Source organism: Cheilinus undulatus, linkage group 9, assembly GCF_018320785.1.
Source record: "Cheilinus undulatus linkage group 9, ASM1832078v1, whole genome shotgun sequence".
Taxonomy (NCBI): domain Eukaryota; kingdom Metazoa; phylum Chordata; class Actinopteri; order Labriformes; family Labridae; genus Cheilinus; species Cheilinus undulatus.
This window is the reverse complement of record NC_054873.1, coordinates 917,795-935,724: the sequence shown is the minus strand read 5'-3', so window position 1 is coordinate 935,724 and position 17,930 is coordinate 917,795. Positions and strand designations below refer to the sequence as shown.

General features: G+C 40.6%; 1 protein-coding gene across 1 annotated transcript in view; it reads right to left on the bottom strand.

The window, feature by feature from the left end:
• rpgrip1l (RPGRIP1 like) overlaps window positions 1–17,930 on the bottom strand; it is a 53,486-nt gene that overhangs the window by 25,108 nt on the left and 10,448 nt on the right. The window contains 15 exon segments of the mRNA XM_041794678.1: window positions 500–845; window positions 2,764–2,906; window positions 2,986–3,438; window positions 3,848–3,965; window positions 5,432–5,596; window positions 5,758–5,808; window positions 6,003–6,109; window positions 6,510–6,649; window positions 6,878–6,951; window positions 7,277–7,423; window positions 14,075–14,180; window positions 14,601–14,744; window positions 15,206–15,305; window positions 15,695–16,008; window positions 17,054–17,198. Coding sequence (XP_041650612.1) covers window positions 500–845; window positions 2,764–2,906; window positions 2,986–3,438; window positions 3,848–3,965; window positions 5,432–5,596; window positions 5,758–5,808; window positions 6,003–6,109; window positions 6,510–6,649; window positions 6,878–6,951; window positions 7,277–7,423; window positions 14,075–14,180; window positions 14,601–14,744; window positions 15,206–15,305; window positions 15,695–16,008; window positions 17,054–17,198 — 2,553 coding nt within the window.

The following is a 17,930-nucleotide window of genomic DNA, read 5'->3' as shown; positions in this document are numbered from 1 at the left end:
GTTGGAAAAAAATCATTTGAAAAATATTCTTTATTTTCTTAGGGCATCTGTTGACCCTGTTAAGCGTCTCGCAATTCCAAAGAGGGTCCCGACCCCAAGGTTGAGAACCACTGGTCTACACATTTGCAGATTAATGAATGCATTTCTGGATCTTTGTGCAAATTTGCAAATCTTTTTACAGTTTTGCAAATCTTTGCACACATTTGCAGATCTATCTGCACACGTGCAGATTTGTGTACGGATCTGTGTACGCATTTGCAAATAGTTTTGTAACAATAATAGCTCCATATGTAAAGAGAAAATAAACTGATGCCAAAAAATGTTAGTAATCAGACTGACAAAAGTTTTGGAATCAGTGTGCAAACATGACTAACACTTAATTAGATCTAATCTGTTTTTTACTGTGCAGAATTTAAGGATCAAAAAAAGCCTGACCTGCACTCAGACACAGGCTCAAGTCCACTGAGGCTGCCAGATTAACAGGGTTCAGTAAACTCACCAGAGACGTTGTGGTCATTGATCAGAGGCAGCAGAGGGACTCGAGCCTTCCCAACGTACGTGTCCATCCTCTCCTCTTTGTAGTCGAACACGTAGACATGAAGGGACTCCGTCTGCAGGTACTGCTGCAGGTCCACATCCATGTGGACCGGGTACGATTTGGCGTCATTGAAGTGGGGTTGTCTGGAGTCCTGGACCGTGGCGGTTGGGTAGTCGGGGAAGTCATAGAACTTGTAGACCACGTAAGGACTCGGCTGGTCCGAGGTTGTGGACTTCAGATCTCTGCAGCACTGGACCGTGATGAGGAGCTCGTTCTGACCCGTCATGCTGCTGCTGGAGGGGAGAGGCTGAGAGGACAGGAACAGATCATCATTAATAAACATATGTCTACTCTGAACAGGAATGTTATGTTCCTAAAACCTGCCCTGAGCAGTCAGCTCTGAGTGAGAACAAGCAGTGACTGAAGATTAACGAGTACCAACGAGTGAACTTCATTCATGCTACACTGAAACGACATTCTACTGCTGATCAACGACAGAGGAGCGCTTTAAAGTAGCTCTAACATTATTTTCTGAGTGTGTAAACCAAGCACACAGGTTATGTTCTTCTACACAAGTTACTACAGCATGGCTTCACAATGAAAAAGGGGGCTGGGCCTAAACAGGCAAGGATGGAATGTTTGATTGGCTCTAAAGGATAAAACTATCAAAGAGAGGGCGTGTAATGTTTCATTGGCTTCAAGGGGGTACCATCATCTTTAGAGGAAAGGGTGGAATGTTCAGTAGGTTTTAAAGGATGACATCGTCTTGCAAGGATGGAATGTTTAATATGGTATAAAAGATCAAATCATCTTTAAAGGCAAGGAGGGAATATTTTATAGACATTAAAAGATGGCAATCTAGGAGGTAATGTTAATGTAATGTTTTACTGGTTTAAAGGATGACAGCTGTAAAGTCAAGGATGGAATGTTTTACTGATTTCAAGCGTGACATATCTTTAAAGGCAAGGATGGAATGTTTTACTGATTCAAAGGAAGACATTAGCTGTAAAGTCAAGGATGGAATGTTTTACTGATTTAAAGCATGACATATCTTTAAAGGCAAGGATGGAATGTTTTACTGATTTCAAGCGTGACATATCTTTAAAGTCAAGGATGGAATGTTTTACTGATTTAAAGTGTGGCATATCTTTAAAGGCAAGGATGGAATGTTTTACTGATTTAAAGGAAGACATTAACTGTAAAGTCAAGGATGGAATGTTTTACTGATTTAAAGCTAGACATATCTTTAAAGGCAAAGATGGAATGTTTTACTGATTTCAAGCGTGACATATCTTTAAAGGCAAGGATGGAATGTTTTACTGATTTCAAGCGTGACATATCTTTAAAGGCAAGGATGGAATGTTTTACTGATTTAAAGGAAGACATTAGCTGTAAAGTCAAGGATGGAATGTTTTACTGATTTTAAGCGTGACATATCTTTAAAGGCAAGGATTGAATGTTTTACTGATTTCAAGCGTGACATATCTTTAAAGGCAAGGATGGAATGTTTTACTGATTTCAAGCGTGACATATCTTTAAAGGCAAGGATGGAATGTTTTACTGATTTAAAGGAAGACATTAGCTGTAAAGTCAAGGATGGAATGTTTTACTGATTTAAAGCTAGACATATCTTTAAAGGCAAAGACGGAATGTTTTACTGATTTAAAGCGTGACATATCTTTAAAGGCAAAGACGGAATGTTTTACTGATTTAAAGCGTGACATATCTTTAAAGGCAAGGATGGAATGTTTTACTGATTTAAAGGAAGACATTAGCTGTAAAGTCAAGGATGGAATGTTTTACTGATTTAAAGCTAGACATATCTTTAAAGGCAAAGACGGAATGTTTTACTGATTTAAAGCGTGACATATCTTTAAAGTCAAGGATGGAATGTTGCTGAAACTGGGGATGTTGGGGTCTTTGTCTTTCCTTTTTTGCCAGTTTGCCTTAGTTGGGAATGTTTGAGAAGTGGGTGGAACTGGTGAGGTCCTCTCCTCACCAGTCCCACCTGTTTTGGAAAGTAAGCAACAAAGGCCGGTCACCATGAGAGAAACATCGTTGGTCTGTCTGAGTTCTAATAATGATTGTTATTGTGCTGAATGTTTTAAGGCCTAATCACTGGTATAATGAATGAAATAGACTCAGAATAAACAGAGGTAATTTTGGTTTTATTGCCTGTTTCTCTACAGTTTTCTTTAAAAGTCTGGTGTTTGGCGTTCAGGTACCCGTGTTTGTTGGCTCAGCGCCGTGCTGATGAAGCCGACGGCCTTCAGCCTCTCTTTGTACAGACCGATGGCCTCTGTCATCGGGATCCTCAGCCTCAGCCAATAATCCAACGAGCCGAAGGACCGAGAATCTTCAGACAAACCTGAGGCGGACACAGAAACAGGGTTTAATAAAGGCGTTTTGGTTGGTGGACGGCGTTGGCGGAGTCTGGTCTTCCTCACCTATGAGCGGTATGGTCCCGTGGACTTTCCCATCCTGCTCCAGGAGCGGCTGTAGGCGGAGCTCACCATGGGCCAGTGTGGTCCAGTCCAGACCGAGAGCCTGATGCAGCTCCACGCTCACCGACTGTCCATGCAGGTAGTTCAGGAAGTCGTCGTCCACGCTCACCACGTACCTGGACGTGAAGCCGTACGACGGCTTGACTCCGGTCACCACCGGCGTGGCGTGAAGCTCGAACAGGTAGAAGGAGTAGGTGCAGAAGGTGGAGGGTTCAGAGTCTCCCAGAGCCACCAGGGCGTCTGCAGACAGAGACGCTCCGACGATCTGCAGCTCCAGAACGTTCTCTCCTCGCTCCAGGTGAACGGCCTCGTCGAACTCGCCTGAATCCTCCTCAGCGCCCTCATCCGGTTTGAACACGTAGGTCTTTGTCCCGTAGGCAATTTCTCTGAGCTGAGCTGAGGAGGGAGACGGGACAGGAAGGGTTAAAATTAGAGATAAATCTGAGCGGAGAGAATCCAACCTTCTTTATGAAACTGCAGAAACACAACAGAAATCTTCATGAGGCTGTCGGCAGCTTTTAGTAAAAATATTAAGAACCATTATAAGTAGTTTTAAAAAGCTTTTTTAGTTTTTGATGCCACTGGTCACTAAAATGAGAACGATATCATTAAAATACTACCATAAAACACCAAAATACAGGAAACGCAGACATCCGTCATGTTACTGAAACACCGGAGGACCGTAAAAATGAAGCTGTTTTCTGGAACTTTCAGTGTTTTTAACAAACTCTGGATGAATAATCGGATAAGTCTAGGATCATTTACAGACAGACGAGCCTGTGTTTTATCCCGGCCGAATATCTACCCTCCAGTTTGCTGATCTTTGCCGCCCTGGTGTCAAGCAGCTGAGCCTGTCTCTGCAGCTTCTGCTCCCGTTCAGCTCTGTCAGCATCCATCCTCTTCTTCACCGCCTCCAGCTCAGCCTTCATCAGCGAGGAGGAGAGACAGACACTTAAGAACATTCCAGACAATAAGGCTGAATAAGGAGAGAGCTGGGCCTTCTAACTCCTGGAGAACATCCAAAAACAGGCTGCTTGTCCTCGTGTGGTCACCTCGTAGCGCAGGGGTGTCAAAGTCAAGGACACAGGTCTAACCTGAGGGCCTCACAGGGTCAATATTTAACCACTGACTATCAACCTGAATGATTGTGAGATTAAAAGGTCAAACTGATAAGTTTTAAAGGTAAAAACATGACATTTAAAGTCAAAATAATGTTTTTAAAAGGCAAACTTTGAGATAGAAAACTGAAACCATGATTTCTAAGTCAAAATATGATATAAAAGTCAAAATCACTAGTTTAAAAGTCAAAATATGTGATAAAAGTGAAAGTTAGGAGTTGAAATGGTCAGCAAAAATGAGATAAAATTCAAACTCATGAGTTTTAATAGTCAAAATATGAAATAGAATAAAAAATCATGAGTTTTAAAAGGTAAAAAATGAGATGAAATTTTAAAATCACGAGTTTTAGAAGCTAAAATATGAAATAAAATTAAAAATCATGACTTTTAAAAGTCAAAAAATGGGATCAAATTTCAAATTCATGGGTTTTAAAAGGTAAAATATGAGAAAAAAGTGAAAGTTAGGAGTCGAAATGGTCAGCAAAAGTGAGATTATTCAAGAAGTCAAAATATTTTAAAAGCTCCGGAGTTTAAAAGGTCAAATATGAGATGAAAGTCAGAGTTAGAAGTTGAAAAATGTCATAATGTGAGATAAATTTTTGAAAGGTAAAAAAAATGAGATAAAATTCAAAATCATGACATTAAAAGGTCAACATTGGGTTTAAAATTAAAAATTATGAATCTAAAAGATGATATGTATATGAATATGAGATAAAATGTCGAAAGTTATGAGATGTAAAGGTCAAAATATGAAATAAAAAGTCAAAACCAAAACTTTTAGTCATAACTGTGAGATACAAAATTGAAAATAAAGAGAAAACACTAAATTCTCCTACGTTACTGACACCTTTTCTAATTTTTATGACTAAACAAGGATGTTTTCAATCATCCAGGTTCAGGTCACATTTTTATACTGGTGGAAATCTGCAGACCTCATACTGGTGGGCCAGTTAGAATAAAAAAATATCCTCTGATCTGGTGGGCCAGGTAGAACTGTACCAAGGCCGGATTTGGCCCCGGGCCTTGAGTTTGACACCCCTGTCATAGCGGCAGAGTTTAGCGTTCAGATGATGAAGAGTAGAGACTGGTGGGTCAGTATTCTTCTCATCATCACAGTTTAAAACCAGGAGGTCATGTGACCAGGGTCAGGTTAGATGTATGACTGCTGCTCCCTCCTGTTTTCAGCTGATTTAAAGTAAAAATCCACAAATAAAACAGGAAATAAAGATGCTAAAAGATGAAAAAGACGTATGAACAGGCGACCCCTTCACCTTGTAGTCCCGGCTGATCCTGCCCTCCATGCTGAGCAGGTTCCTGGTTTTCTGCAGCTCCTGGATGGTTTCAGCGTGAGCCGCTCTCAGCTCTCTGACCGAGCTCGGACCGTCCTCCTCGTCCTTCAGGAAGCCCAGACCCCCGCTCTGCTGGGATTTACGGGTCTGGGACAAATCAGAGAGAAAACAGAATATTTACTACTGCAGGGAAACGCTGATTTAACATCCACCAGATTTATAAAGACATGAGAAGGTGATCATTATCAAACACATCAGAAAGAGCTGTGTTAATGTCTGTTCATTCATGAAGCTCAGATCTGACTGACCTTCACCAGCAGCAGAGCCTCGGTGAGTTCAGACGCGTCGTACTCGCTCTCCTTCAAACAAAAACCAGATCCAGTTTAAATGGTCCACATGGGGTCTAACAGAAGCTTAACTCAAACATCTCCAGGGGCAGCACTGACATTAACTAAAGGTCAATCTGAAACGTCGCCCTGTTGTCACTGATATTGTGGTGCCATGCTCTCTAAAGCTCCGGATCATTCCGTCTAAAAGCCACAGGTTTTCTTACTCTGCTGTAAAACCTGAGGCGCTCGCTGAGCTCGTCCAGCTGCTGCTTCTGCTCCAGAAACTGAATCTGGAGGTTCTTATTCTCCTCTTTCAGCTTCTCGCTCACGCCTGGTAGAAAACAGAGATTCAGACTGATGAGGATGATTTAAGCAGGTCACATTCATAAGAGCAGAGCAGGAAATATCCTGAAACTGATGTGAACCAATCATGAGGAGTCTTTATGACCGTGAGAATCAAGAGCACGCTTGGTGTTAAATCACGGCGTGTTAGTCTGGGGTCTGACTTCTCTTCACATTTTCTACTCAGACCTGCCTCTGTGCTCCTGGAGAGGAGGAGGATGGGCCTGGAGGACGGCCTTTAGGAGGCCAGAGCAGAACAGGACTCAGACTGTAGAACCAGCATAAATTAGAATGTTCTAAATCTGATCATCACCTAAAGGTCAGAGTTCAGTCAGACGTTTAGAGACAGGAGCCGAATGATGAAGCTAAATCAGTCAAACAGTGAGAACCTCTCTCAGCCTTGATCTTGTCCAGGATCTCGTTCTTGTCGACGAGGTCGGCCTGCAGCGCCGTCTCCAGCTGAGCGATCTGAAGCTTCAGCTGCTGCTCCTGGATCTGCCACTTCTGCTGACGGGACACGTCGAACGCACTGGCAGAGATAAACACGGTTAGTGATTGGTTCTTCATGAGCGGATCAGCCGGTCTGAACCCGGCAGGGTGCTCAAGAGCTGTAATACAGGGACAGAACATTCTTTTCCTCCACTATTACAGTTTCGGCTGAGGCTGTGATTGGCTGATTGCTGTGATCACTTCCTGGTCTGTGTTTAACCTCAGAAAAGCTGGGACAAACACTCAGTCAGGTGTGTCGTCTGTTTACCTGCTGAGGAGTTTGTGGTTGTCGTCCTTCAGCACGTCTCTCTCCTGCTCCAGCTCACTGATTCGCTCCTGCAGCTACAAAACAACCAAAGACAGCAGATTAAGGTCTGACAGCGGAGGGGAGGGTGAGGATGCTAAAAATCTCCCAGAAGGCCTTGGGAATCATTGGCACAGCTTGAAACCACAATCTAAAACCATCATTTAATGTTCTGGTGCTTTTTAAAATCCCTCCTGGTGGAAATGTCCGCTACTGTCGTCTGGTCTCTGAAGACTACTGATGACATCTCAGGAACTAGAAGGGTCTTCAGATTCCACGGGAGCAGATTCCACCGCTACACCTGTACCTGTGTTTGAAGGAAGCGCTGGGAATGGAGGGGGAGGAGTCAGAAATGTGCTTCACCTGCTCCATCTTTAACTTTGAGATGCTGGAGCTCTGCAGCTGTTTCTCCAGGTCCAAACTCTTCATCCTCTCGTCCCTCAGCTGAGCCGACAGCTCGTCCACCTTCAGCATCGCCGCGTCGTGGCTCGCCCTCAGCGTCTGCTGACTCTGAAACAGGCGTGACAACGTTTTTACCCAATAAGGAGCCTTCACTAGAAAACATGCTAACCAGAGAAACAGCAGGTCTGAGCCCTGATGAAGACCTCTCTGATCAGGTCTGAGCCCTGATGAAGACCTCTCTGATCAGGTCTGAGCCCTGATGAAGACCTCAGAGATCAGGTCTCAGCCCTGATGAAGACCTCTCTGATCAGGTCTGAGCCCTGATGAAGACCTCTCTGATCAGGTCTGAGCCCTGATGGATCAGTGATTATTAGCTGATTGATCAGTGATTATTAGCTGACTGATTAGTGATTATTGGCTGACTGATCAGTGATTATTAGCTGATTGATCAGTGATTATTAGCTGACTGATTAGTGATTATTGGCTGATTGATCAGTGATTATAAGCTGACTGATCAGTGATTATTGGCTGATTGATCAGTGATTATTAGCTGACTGATCAGTGATTATTAGCTGATTGATCAGTGATTATTAGCTGACTGATCAGTGATTATTAGCTGACTGATCAGTGATTATTAGCTGACTGATCAGTGATTATAAGCTGACTGATCAGTGATTATTGGCTGATTGATCAGTGATTATTAGCTGACTGATCAGTGATTATTAGCTGATTGATCAGTGATTATTAGCTGATTGATCAGTGATTATTAGCTGACTGATCAGTGATTATTAGCTGATTGATCAGTGATTATTAGCTGATTGATCAGTGATTATTAGCTGACTGATTAGTGATTATTGGCTGATTGATCAGTGATTATAAGCTGACTGATCAGTGATTATTGGCTGATTGTTCAGTGATTATTAGCTGACTGATCAATGATTATTGGCTGATTGATCAGTGATTATTGGCTGATTGTTCAGTGATTATTGGCTGATTGATCAGTGATTATTGGCTGATTGATCAGTGATTACTAGCTGACTGATCAGTGATTACTGGCTGACCGATCAGTGATTATTAGCTGATTGATCACTGATTATTGGCTGATTGATCACTGATTATTGGCTGACTGATCAGTGATTATAAGCTGATTTATCAGTGATTATTAGCTGATGGATCAGTGATTACTGGCTGATTGATCAGTGATTATTAGCTGATTGATCAGTGATTATTAGCTGACTGATCAGTGATTACTGGCTGATTGATCAGTGATTATTAGCTGACTGATCAGTGATTATTAGCTGATTGATCAGTGATTATTAGCTGATTGATCAGTGATTATTAGCTTATTTATCAGTGATTATTAGCTGACTGATCAGTGATTATTAGCTTATTTATCAATGATTATTAGCTGAGTGATCAGTGATTATTGGCTGAGTGTTCAGTGATTATTGGCCCATTGATCAGTGATTATTAGCTTATTTATCAGTAATTATTAGCTAAAGGATCAGTGATTATTGGCTGATTGATCAGTGATTATTAGCTGATGGATCAGTGATTATTAGCTGATTGATCAGTGATTATTGGCTCACTGATCAGTGATTATTAGCTGATTGATCAGTGATTATTAGCTGAGTGATCAGTGATTATTGGCCCACTGATCAGTGATTATTAGCTTATTTATCATTAATTATTAGCTGATGGATCAGTGATTATTAGCTGAGTGATCAGTGATTATTGGCCCACTGATCAGTGATTATTAGCTTATTTATCAGTGATTATTAGCTGATGGATCAGTGATTATTGGCTGACTGATTAGTGATTATTGGCTGATTGATCAGTGATTATTGGCTGATTGTTCAGTGATTATTAGCTGACTGATCAATGATTATTGGCTGATTGATCAGTGATTATTGGCTGATTGTTCAGTGATTATTGGCTTATTGATCAGTGATTATTGGCTGATTGTTCAGTGATTATTAGCTGACTGATCAATGATTATTGGCTGATTGATCAGTGATTATTGGCTGATTGTTCAGTGATTATTGGCCCATTGATCAGTGATTATTAGCTTATTTATCAGTAATTATTAGCTGATGGATCAGTGATTATTGGCTGATTGATCAGTGATTATTGGCTTATTTATCAGTGATTATTAGCTGATGGATCAGTGATTATTGGCTGATTGATCAGTGATTATTAGCTGATTGGTCAGTGATTATTAGCTGATGGATCAGTGATTATTGGCTGATTGATCAGTGATTATTAGCTTATTTATCAGTGATTATTGGCTGATGGATCAGTGATTATTGGCTTATTTATCAGTGATTATTAGCTGACTGATCAGTGATTATTAGCTGATTGATCAGTGATTATTAGCTGATGGATCAGTGATTATTGGCCCATTGATCAGTGATTATTAGCTTATTTATCAGTGATTATTAGCTGATGGATCAGTGATTATTGGCTGATTGATCAGTGATTATTAGCTGATTGATCAGTGATTATTAGCTGATGGATCAGTGATTATTGGCTGATTGATCAGTGATTATTAGCTGATTGATCAGTTATTATTAGCTGATGGATCAGTGATTATTAGCTGATGGATCAGTGATTATTGGCTGATTGATCAGTGATTATTAGCTGATTGATCAGTGATTATTGGCCCACTGATCAGTGATTATTAGCTTATTTATCAGTGATTATTAGCTGATTGATCACTGATTATTGGCTGATTGATCACTGATTATTGGCTGACTGATCAGTGATTATAAGCTGATTTATCAGTGATTATTAGCTGATGGATCAGTGATTACTGGCTGATTGATCAGTGATTATTAGCTGATTGATCAGTGATTATTAGCTGACTGATCAGTGATTACTGGCTGATTGATCAGTGATTATTAGCTGACTGATCAGTGATTATTAGCTGATTGATCAGTGATTATTAGCTGATTGATCAGTGATTATTAGCTTATTTATCAGTGATTATTAGCTGACTGATCAGTGATTATTTGCTGACTGATCAGTGATTATTGGCTGATTGATCAGTGATTATTAGCTGACTGATCAGTGATTACTGGCTGATTGATCAGTGATTATTAGCTGATTGATCAGTGATTATTAGCTTATTTATCAATGATTATTAGCTGAGTGATCAGTGATTATTGGCTGAGTGATCAGTGATTATTGGCCCATTGATCAGTGATTATTAGCTTATTTATCAGTAATTATTAGCTGATGGATCAGTGATTATTGGCTGATTGATCAGTGATTATTAGCTGATGGATCAGTGATTATTAGCTGATTGATCAGTGATTATTGGCTCACTGATCAGTGATTATTAGCTGATTGATCAGTGATTATTAGCTGAGTGATCAGTGATTATTGGCCCACTGATCAGTGATTATTAGCTTATTTATCATTAATTATTAGCTGATGGATCAGTGATTATTAGCTGAGTGATCAGTGATTATTGGCCCACTGATCAGTGATTATTAGCTTATTTATCATTAATTATTAGCTGATGGATCAGTGATTATTAGCTGAGTGATCAGTGATTATTGGCCCACTGATCAGTGATTATTAGCTTATTTATCAGTGATTATTAGCTGATGGATCAGTGATTATTGGCTGACTGATTAGTGATTATTGGCTGATTGATCAGTGATTATTGGCTGATTGTTCAGTGATTATTAGCTGACTGATCAATGATTATTGGCTGATTGATCAGTGATTATTGGCTGATTGTTCAGTGATTATTGGCTTATTGATCAGTGATTATTGGCTGATTGTTCAGTGATTATTAGCTGACTGATCAATGATTATTGGCTGATTGATCAGTGATTATTGGCTGATTGTTCAGTGATTATTGGCCCATTGATCAGTGATTATTAGCTTATTTATCAGTAATTATTAGCTGATGGATCAGTGATTATTGGCTGATTGATCAGTGATTATTGGCTTATTTATCAGTGATTATTAGCTGATGGATCAGTGATTATTGGCTGATTGATCAGTGATTATTAGCTGATTGATCAGTTATTATTAGCTGATGGATCAGTGATTATTAGCTGATGGATCAGTGATTATTGGCTGATTGATCAGTGATTATTAGCTGATTGATCAGTGATTATTGGCCCACTGATCAGTGATTATTAGCTTATTTATCAGTGATTATTAGCTGATGGATCAGTGATTATTGGCTGATTGATCAGTGATTATTGGCCCACTGATCAGTGATTATTAGCTGATGGATCAGTGATTATTAGCTGATGGATCAGTGATTATTAGCTGACTGATCAGTGATTATTAGCTGATTGATCAGTGATTATTAGCTGACTGATCAGTGATTATTAGCTGATTGATCAGTGATTATTAGCTGACTGATTAGTGATTATTGGCTGATTGATCAGTGATTATAAGCTGACTGATCAGTGATTATTAGCTGACTGATCAATGATTATTGGCTGATTGATCAGTGATTATTGGCTGATTGTTCAGTGATTATTGGCTGATTGATCAGTGATTATTGGCTGATTGTTCAGTGATTACTGGCTGACCGATCAGTGATTATTAGCTGATTGATCACTGATTATTGGCTGATTGATCACTGATTATTGGCTGACTGATCAGTGATTATAAGCTGATTTATCAGTGATTATTAGCTGATGGATCAGTGATTACTGGCTGATTGATCAGTGATTATTAGCTGATTGATCAGTGATTATTAGCTGACTGATCAGTGATTACTGGCTGATTGATCAGTGATTATTAACTGACTGATCAGTGATTATTAGCTGATTGATCAGTGATTATTAGCTGATTGATCAGTGATTATTAGCTTATTTATCAGTGATTATTAGCTGACTGATCAGTGATTATTTGCTGACTGATCAGTGATTATTGGCTGATTGATCAGTGATTATTAGCTGACTGATCAGTGATTACTGGCTGATTGATCAGTGATTATTAGCTGATTGATCAGTGATTATTAGCTTATTTATCAGTGATTATTAGCTGAGTGATCAGTGATTATTGGCTGAGTGATCAGTGATTATTGGCCCATTGATCAGTGATTATTAGCTTATTTATCAGTAATTATTAGCTGATGGATCAGTGATTATTGGCTGATTGATCAGTGATTATTAGCTGATGGATCAGTGATTATTAGCTGATTGATCAGTGATTATTGGCTCACTGATCAGTGATTATTAGCTGATTGATCAGTGATTATTAGCTGAGTGATCAGTGATTATTGGCCCACTGATCAGTGATTATTAGCTTATTTATCATTAATTATTAGCTGATGGATCAGTGATTATTAGCTGAGTGATCACTGATTATTGGCCCACTGATCAGTGATTATTAGCTTATTTATCAGTGATTATTAGCTGATGGATCAGTGATTATTGGCTGACTGATTAGTGATTATTGGCTGATTGATCAGTGATTATTGGCTGATTGTTCAGTGATTATTAGCTGACTGATCAATGATTATTGGCTGATTGATCAGTGATTATTGGCTGATTGTTCAGTGATTATTGGCTTATTGATCAGTGATTATTGGCTGATTGTTCAGTGATTATTAGCTGACTGATCAATGATTATTGGCTGATTGATCAGTGATTATTGGCTGATTGTTCAGTGATTATTGGCCCATTGATCAGTGATTATTAGCTTATTTATCAGTAATTATTAGCTGATGGATCAGTGATTATTGGCTGATTGATCAGTGATTATTGGCTTATTTATCAGTGATTATTAGCTGATGGATCAGTGATTATTGGCTGATTGATCAGTGATTATTAGCTGATTGGTCAGTGATTATTAGCTGATGGATCAGTGATTATTGGCTGATTGATCAGTGATTATTAGCTTATTTATCAGTGATTATTGGCTGATGGATCAGTGATTATTGGCTTATTTATCAGTGATTATTAGCTGACTGATCAGTGATTATTAGCTGATTGATCAGTGATTATTAGCTGATGGATCAGTGATTATTGGCCCATTGATCAGTGATTATTAGCTTATTTATCAGTGATTATTAGCTGATGGATCAGTGATTATTGGCTGATTGATCAGTGATTATTAGCTGATTGATCAGTGATTATTAGCTGATGGATCAGTGATTATTGGCTGATTGATCAGTGATTATTAGCTGATTGATCAGTTATTATTAGCTGATGGATCAGTGATTATTAGCTGATGGATCAGTGATTATTGGCTGATTGATCAGTGATTATTAGCTGATTGATCAGTGATTATTGGCCCACTGATCAGTGATTATTAGCTTATTTATCAGTGATTATTAGCTGATGGATCAGTGATTATTGGCTGATTGATCAGTGATTATTGGCCCACTGATCAGTGATTATTAGCTGATGGATCAGTGATTATTAGCTGATGGATCAGTGATTATTGGCTGATCAGTGATTATTGGCTGATTGATCAGTGATTATTGGCTGATGGATCAGTGATTATTAGCTGATTGATCAGTGATTATTAGCTGATTGATCAGTGATTATTGGCTGATTGATCAGTGATTATTAGCTGATTGATCAGTGATTATTGGCTTATTTATCAGTGATTATTAGCTGATGGATCAGTGATTATTGGCTGATTGATCAGTTATTATTAGCTGATGGATCAGTGATTATTAGCTGATGGATCAGTGATTATTGGCCCATTGATCAGTGATTATTAGCTTATTTATCAGTGCTTATTAGCTGATGGATCAGCGATTATTGGCTGATTTACCTCCTGTATCTGCAGAAACCTCCCCTCCAGCTCGGTGACCGTGTTTGATCGCTCCGTCAGCTGTTTCTGTAGTTTGATCATCGTCACGTTGCTGCTGACCTGAGACCTACAGAAGACACAAAACATGCTAAATATTTCAGGATGAAGCTGCAGTAACAGAACTGTCCAATCAGGTGAATCAGTGGTTCTTAACTGGAGGGTCAGGACCCAGGAGTGGGTCTGGAAGCTCCTTTCAGGGGGCTGTGGATGTGTGCCTCAGAAACTCTATTTAGGAGTGCTTGTTTAGATCCTTCTCCTTGGTTTTTCATGATAAAAATCTAAACATTCAGATTTTATTATTCTAAGACTGTGATTGGCTAGAACACATCAGAACTCTTGGTCCTGGTTTTTCCTCTGTTGGTGGGTCTGGAGGCCAGCTGAAGTAGATCCTCTGGTCTGCCTGTGTTTCTGGATCTGTATTCTGGTCGTTGTGAGGTGAACCCTTTGAGTAGTCTGGTGCTAAATAAACAAATAAACAAAAACTGACCTCAGTTTGGAGGTCTGCTCCTGGCGGGCCTGCAGGAGTCTCTCCTCGTACTCGGCCTCCTTCCTCCTCAGCTCGTCCCTCAGCAGCTCCGATGCTCCCTCCACCTCCTCCATGTGGCTCCTCTGCAGCTCGATCACGTTCTCCCTGAGAACCGGAGAACAATCAGCGTCACTTATTCTCACCGACAGCTCCTGGAGTTAAACGTGACGACAACCATGCAGCTGATAGATGCTGCTAGAAGCTGCGTCCTCTCGTTTTTATTGGTTTTTGTGGTTACAGCACGCCTCTGACTTTGTGGAGGTAAGAAAATAAGTTCTAGAAAAGTTTTGCAGATAGAAACCTTGAAAAATCTTCTTGTATTTCCCTAACTTCTTTTCTTGACACGGATGTAAACTTTCTGTCTAAAAACACACAATAACTTAAAATCTAAACCTGAGAACGGCTGAGTAAATGTAGAAATAAACCACTGCCTTAAAATAAAGAATTAAAGCACAAAACAAGATCCCTAAACCGCCACATTTTAACGTCTACTACCTGGGTCCCCTGTACTCGATATGTTCAGGGATTAATAGTCTAAAAACACACAGCATTCCTGCAGTACTGACAAGTTTCGTATCTCTGCCCGGGCCTCCTCCAGCAGGTTGTGTCCGTATCGAGGTAGGACTCCGGTCGGGGGTCTCCCTGCTCCCTCCAGACTCCTCGTACCTGCAGGAGAAAAATACAAAGAGTTTAAAGACTAGCTAACCCCTCAGAGCCCTTTATTCTGCTGTAAACCTCTGTGTCTGTGCTTTTGATCAGTTAGAAAGCTTTAAATGCTAGAGTGGTTCTGACATTATGGCTGATGATCAACTCTAAAAACAGGACAGACTGATTTATGTTGTGGCTGATTAGGGACAGTAGGATGGAGGGAATGGGTGTGTCCCATCCCCCCTCCCTCCCAGCCCTCTTTATGATGTCATGAACTCTGGATTTGGTTCCTCTTTCATATGTAGATCTGGATCCTTGGTGACCATGCATCAAAAGAGTTAGGTGTTTAAAAACAAACCGAGGGCTGATAGAGACTTAGATGTTAACGTTAATCGTCCCTGGCTCACTCTTTGGTCGTGTCTGAGACGGCGAGGAGGCGTCGTCTCTCAGCCTCTTTAGTCCTGAGTTCACTCGAGGCTGGACGTATCCGTACGGCGTCGGCCTCCTGCTCTGAGTGTTCATGAGCTGCTGTTTGGCCACCAGGAGGCGCTGCTTCAGTCCTTCGTTCTCCCCCTGCAGGCTGCGGACCTTCTCCTGCAGCTCCTCCATCATCTCCTCCATCTCCACGTCACGAATCTTCGAGACGGGCTGAGCGCCGCCCACCGCCAGCTGCTCCATACGACCACGGTCCTTCACCAAACGCATCAGTTTAGTGCCCAGTCTGAGGAGGAGGAAGAGGAGAGGAAGAGGAGGAGAAGGGGAGGGAAAGAAGAAAAAAGGAGGAGGAGGAAGAGGAGGAGAGAAACAGAGAGGGTATGTAAAAGCAGAGATGGAGGAGGCAGGGGGTTAAAAAATGCCAAAGAGGATAGAAGGAGTTTCAAGAGAGGGATGAGATGATGTAGGAGGAGACAGGAGGAGAAAGGGAGAGGCAGAGGTAGGGAAGAGGAGGAGGATGAAGCCAAAAAGAGCAAAAGTTAAAGAAGTCAGACACTGAAGAGGATAAAGAACCTTCCAGTCATAGAAATGTCCAGAAACACCGTCATATCTGTCTGCCATCAATAATGACCAATGACGGTGTCTTAGGAACATATTAGGGGCCTGGATGGGAGGAGAAAGGTTGGAGCACGAAGGCAGGACTGAGCCGAAAGTCTGAAGAAAAATAAATCCTGATGTCACCTTATAAAAATGTGCTCTTTAGTTCTGTAACCAAACTGACTCCATAGAAATAGAAACCTTGTTCTGAAAAGTTTTAAATGCCAACAAATATCTGTTTAAAGTGGAAAATCTGTATTATTGGAGATGATTAATCTGTGTTTATCCTTATTATTAACCCAGAATCACTCCTCCATCAGCTGTAGGACACGGAGCTATTCAAGCTAACAGAGGTGGGCTAACAGAGGTGGGCTAACAGAGGTGGGCTAACAGAGGTGGGCTAACAGAGGTGGGCTAAAAGAGATGGGCTAACAGAGGTGGGCTAACAGAGGTGGGCTAACAGAGGTGGGCTAACAGAGATGGGCTAACAGAGGTGGGCTAACAGAGGTGGGCTAACAGAGATGGGCTAACAGAGATGGGCTAACAGAGGTGGGCTAACAGAGGTGGGCTAACAGAGGTGGGCTAACAGAGGTGGGCTAACAGAGATGGGCTAACAGAGGTGGGCTAACAGAGGTGGGCTAACAGAGATGGGCTAACAGAGATGGGCTAACAGAGGTGGGCTAACAGAGGTGGGCTAACAGAGATGGGCTTTGTTTGTGTGTTTTTTGTCTCACTTCTTGATCTTGTCGTCCTGTCGGTGAATCTGCTGTTTGAGGAGCAGAGTCTCCTCATGGAGGCGCAGGAACCGGTCCTCCAGCTCCTCCCGGGACACCTGTGAGATGTCCTGCCGGGTCCGAGCATTCTGGTACACCGCTGGATCTGAATCAGAGGAACAGGCATATTAATTTATTTATTTAGTTATTTATTTATCTATTTAGTTAGTTGGTTGGTTGGTTAGTCAGTTAGTCAGTTAGTTAGTCAGTCAGTCAGTTAGTTAGTGAGTTAGTCAGTTAGTTAGTCAGTTAGTTAGTTAGTCAGTTAGTTAGTCAGTTAGTTAGTTAGTTAGTGAGTTAGTCAGTTAGTTAGTCAGTTAGTTAGTTAGTCAGTTAGTCAGTTAGTTAGTGAGTTAGTCAGTTAGTTAGTCAGTTAGTTAGTTAGTCAGTTAATCAGTTAGTTAGTTAGTCAGTCAGTTAGTCAGTTAGTTAGTTAGTCAGTCAGTTAGTCAGTTAGTTAGTTAGTCAGTCAGTTAGTCAGTTAGTTAGTTAGTTAGTGAGTTAGTCAGTTAGTTAGTCAGTTAGTTAGTTAGTCAGTTAGTTAGTTAGTCAGTCAGTTAGTTAGTTAGTCAGTCAGTTAGTCAGTTAGTTAGTTAGTCAGTCAGTTAGTCAGTTAGTTAGTTAGTTATTGAGTTAGTCAGTTAGTTAGTCAGTTAGTCAGTCAGTTAGTTAGTTAGTCAGTTAGTTAGTCAGTCAGTTAGTCAGTTAGTCAGTTAGTTAGTCAGTCAGTTAGTCAGTTAGTTAGTTAGTCAGTTAGTTAGTTAGTCAGTGAGTTAGTCAGTTAGTTAGTCAGTTAGTTAGTTAGTTAGTGAGTTAGTCAGTTAGTTAGTCAGTTAGT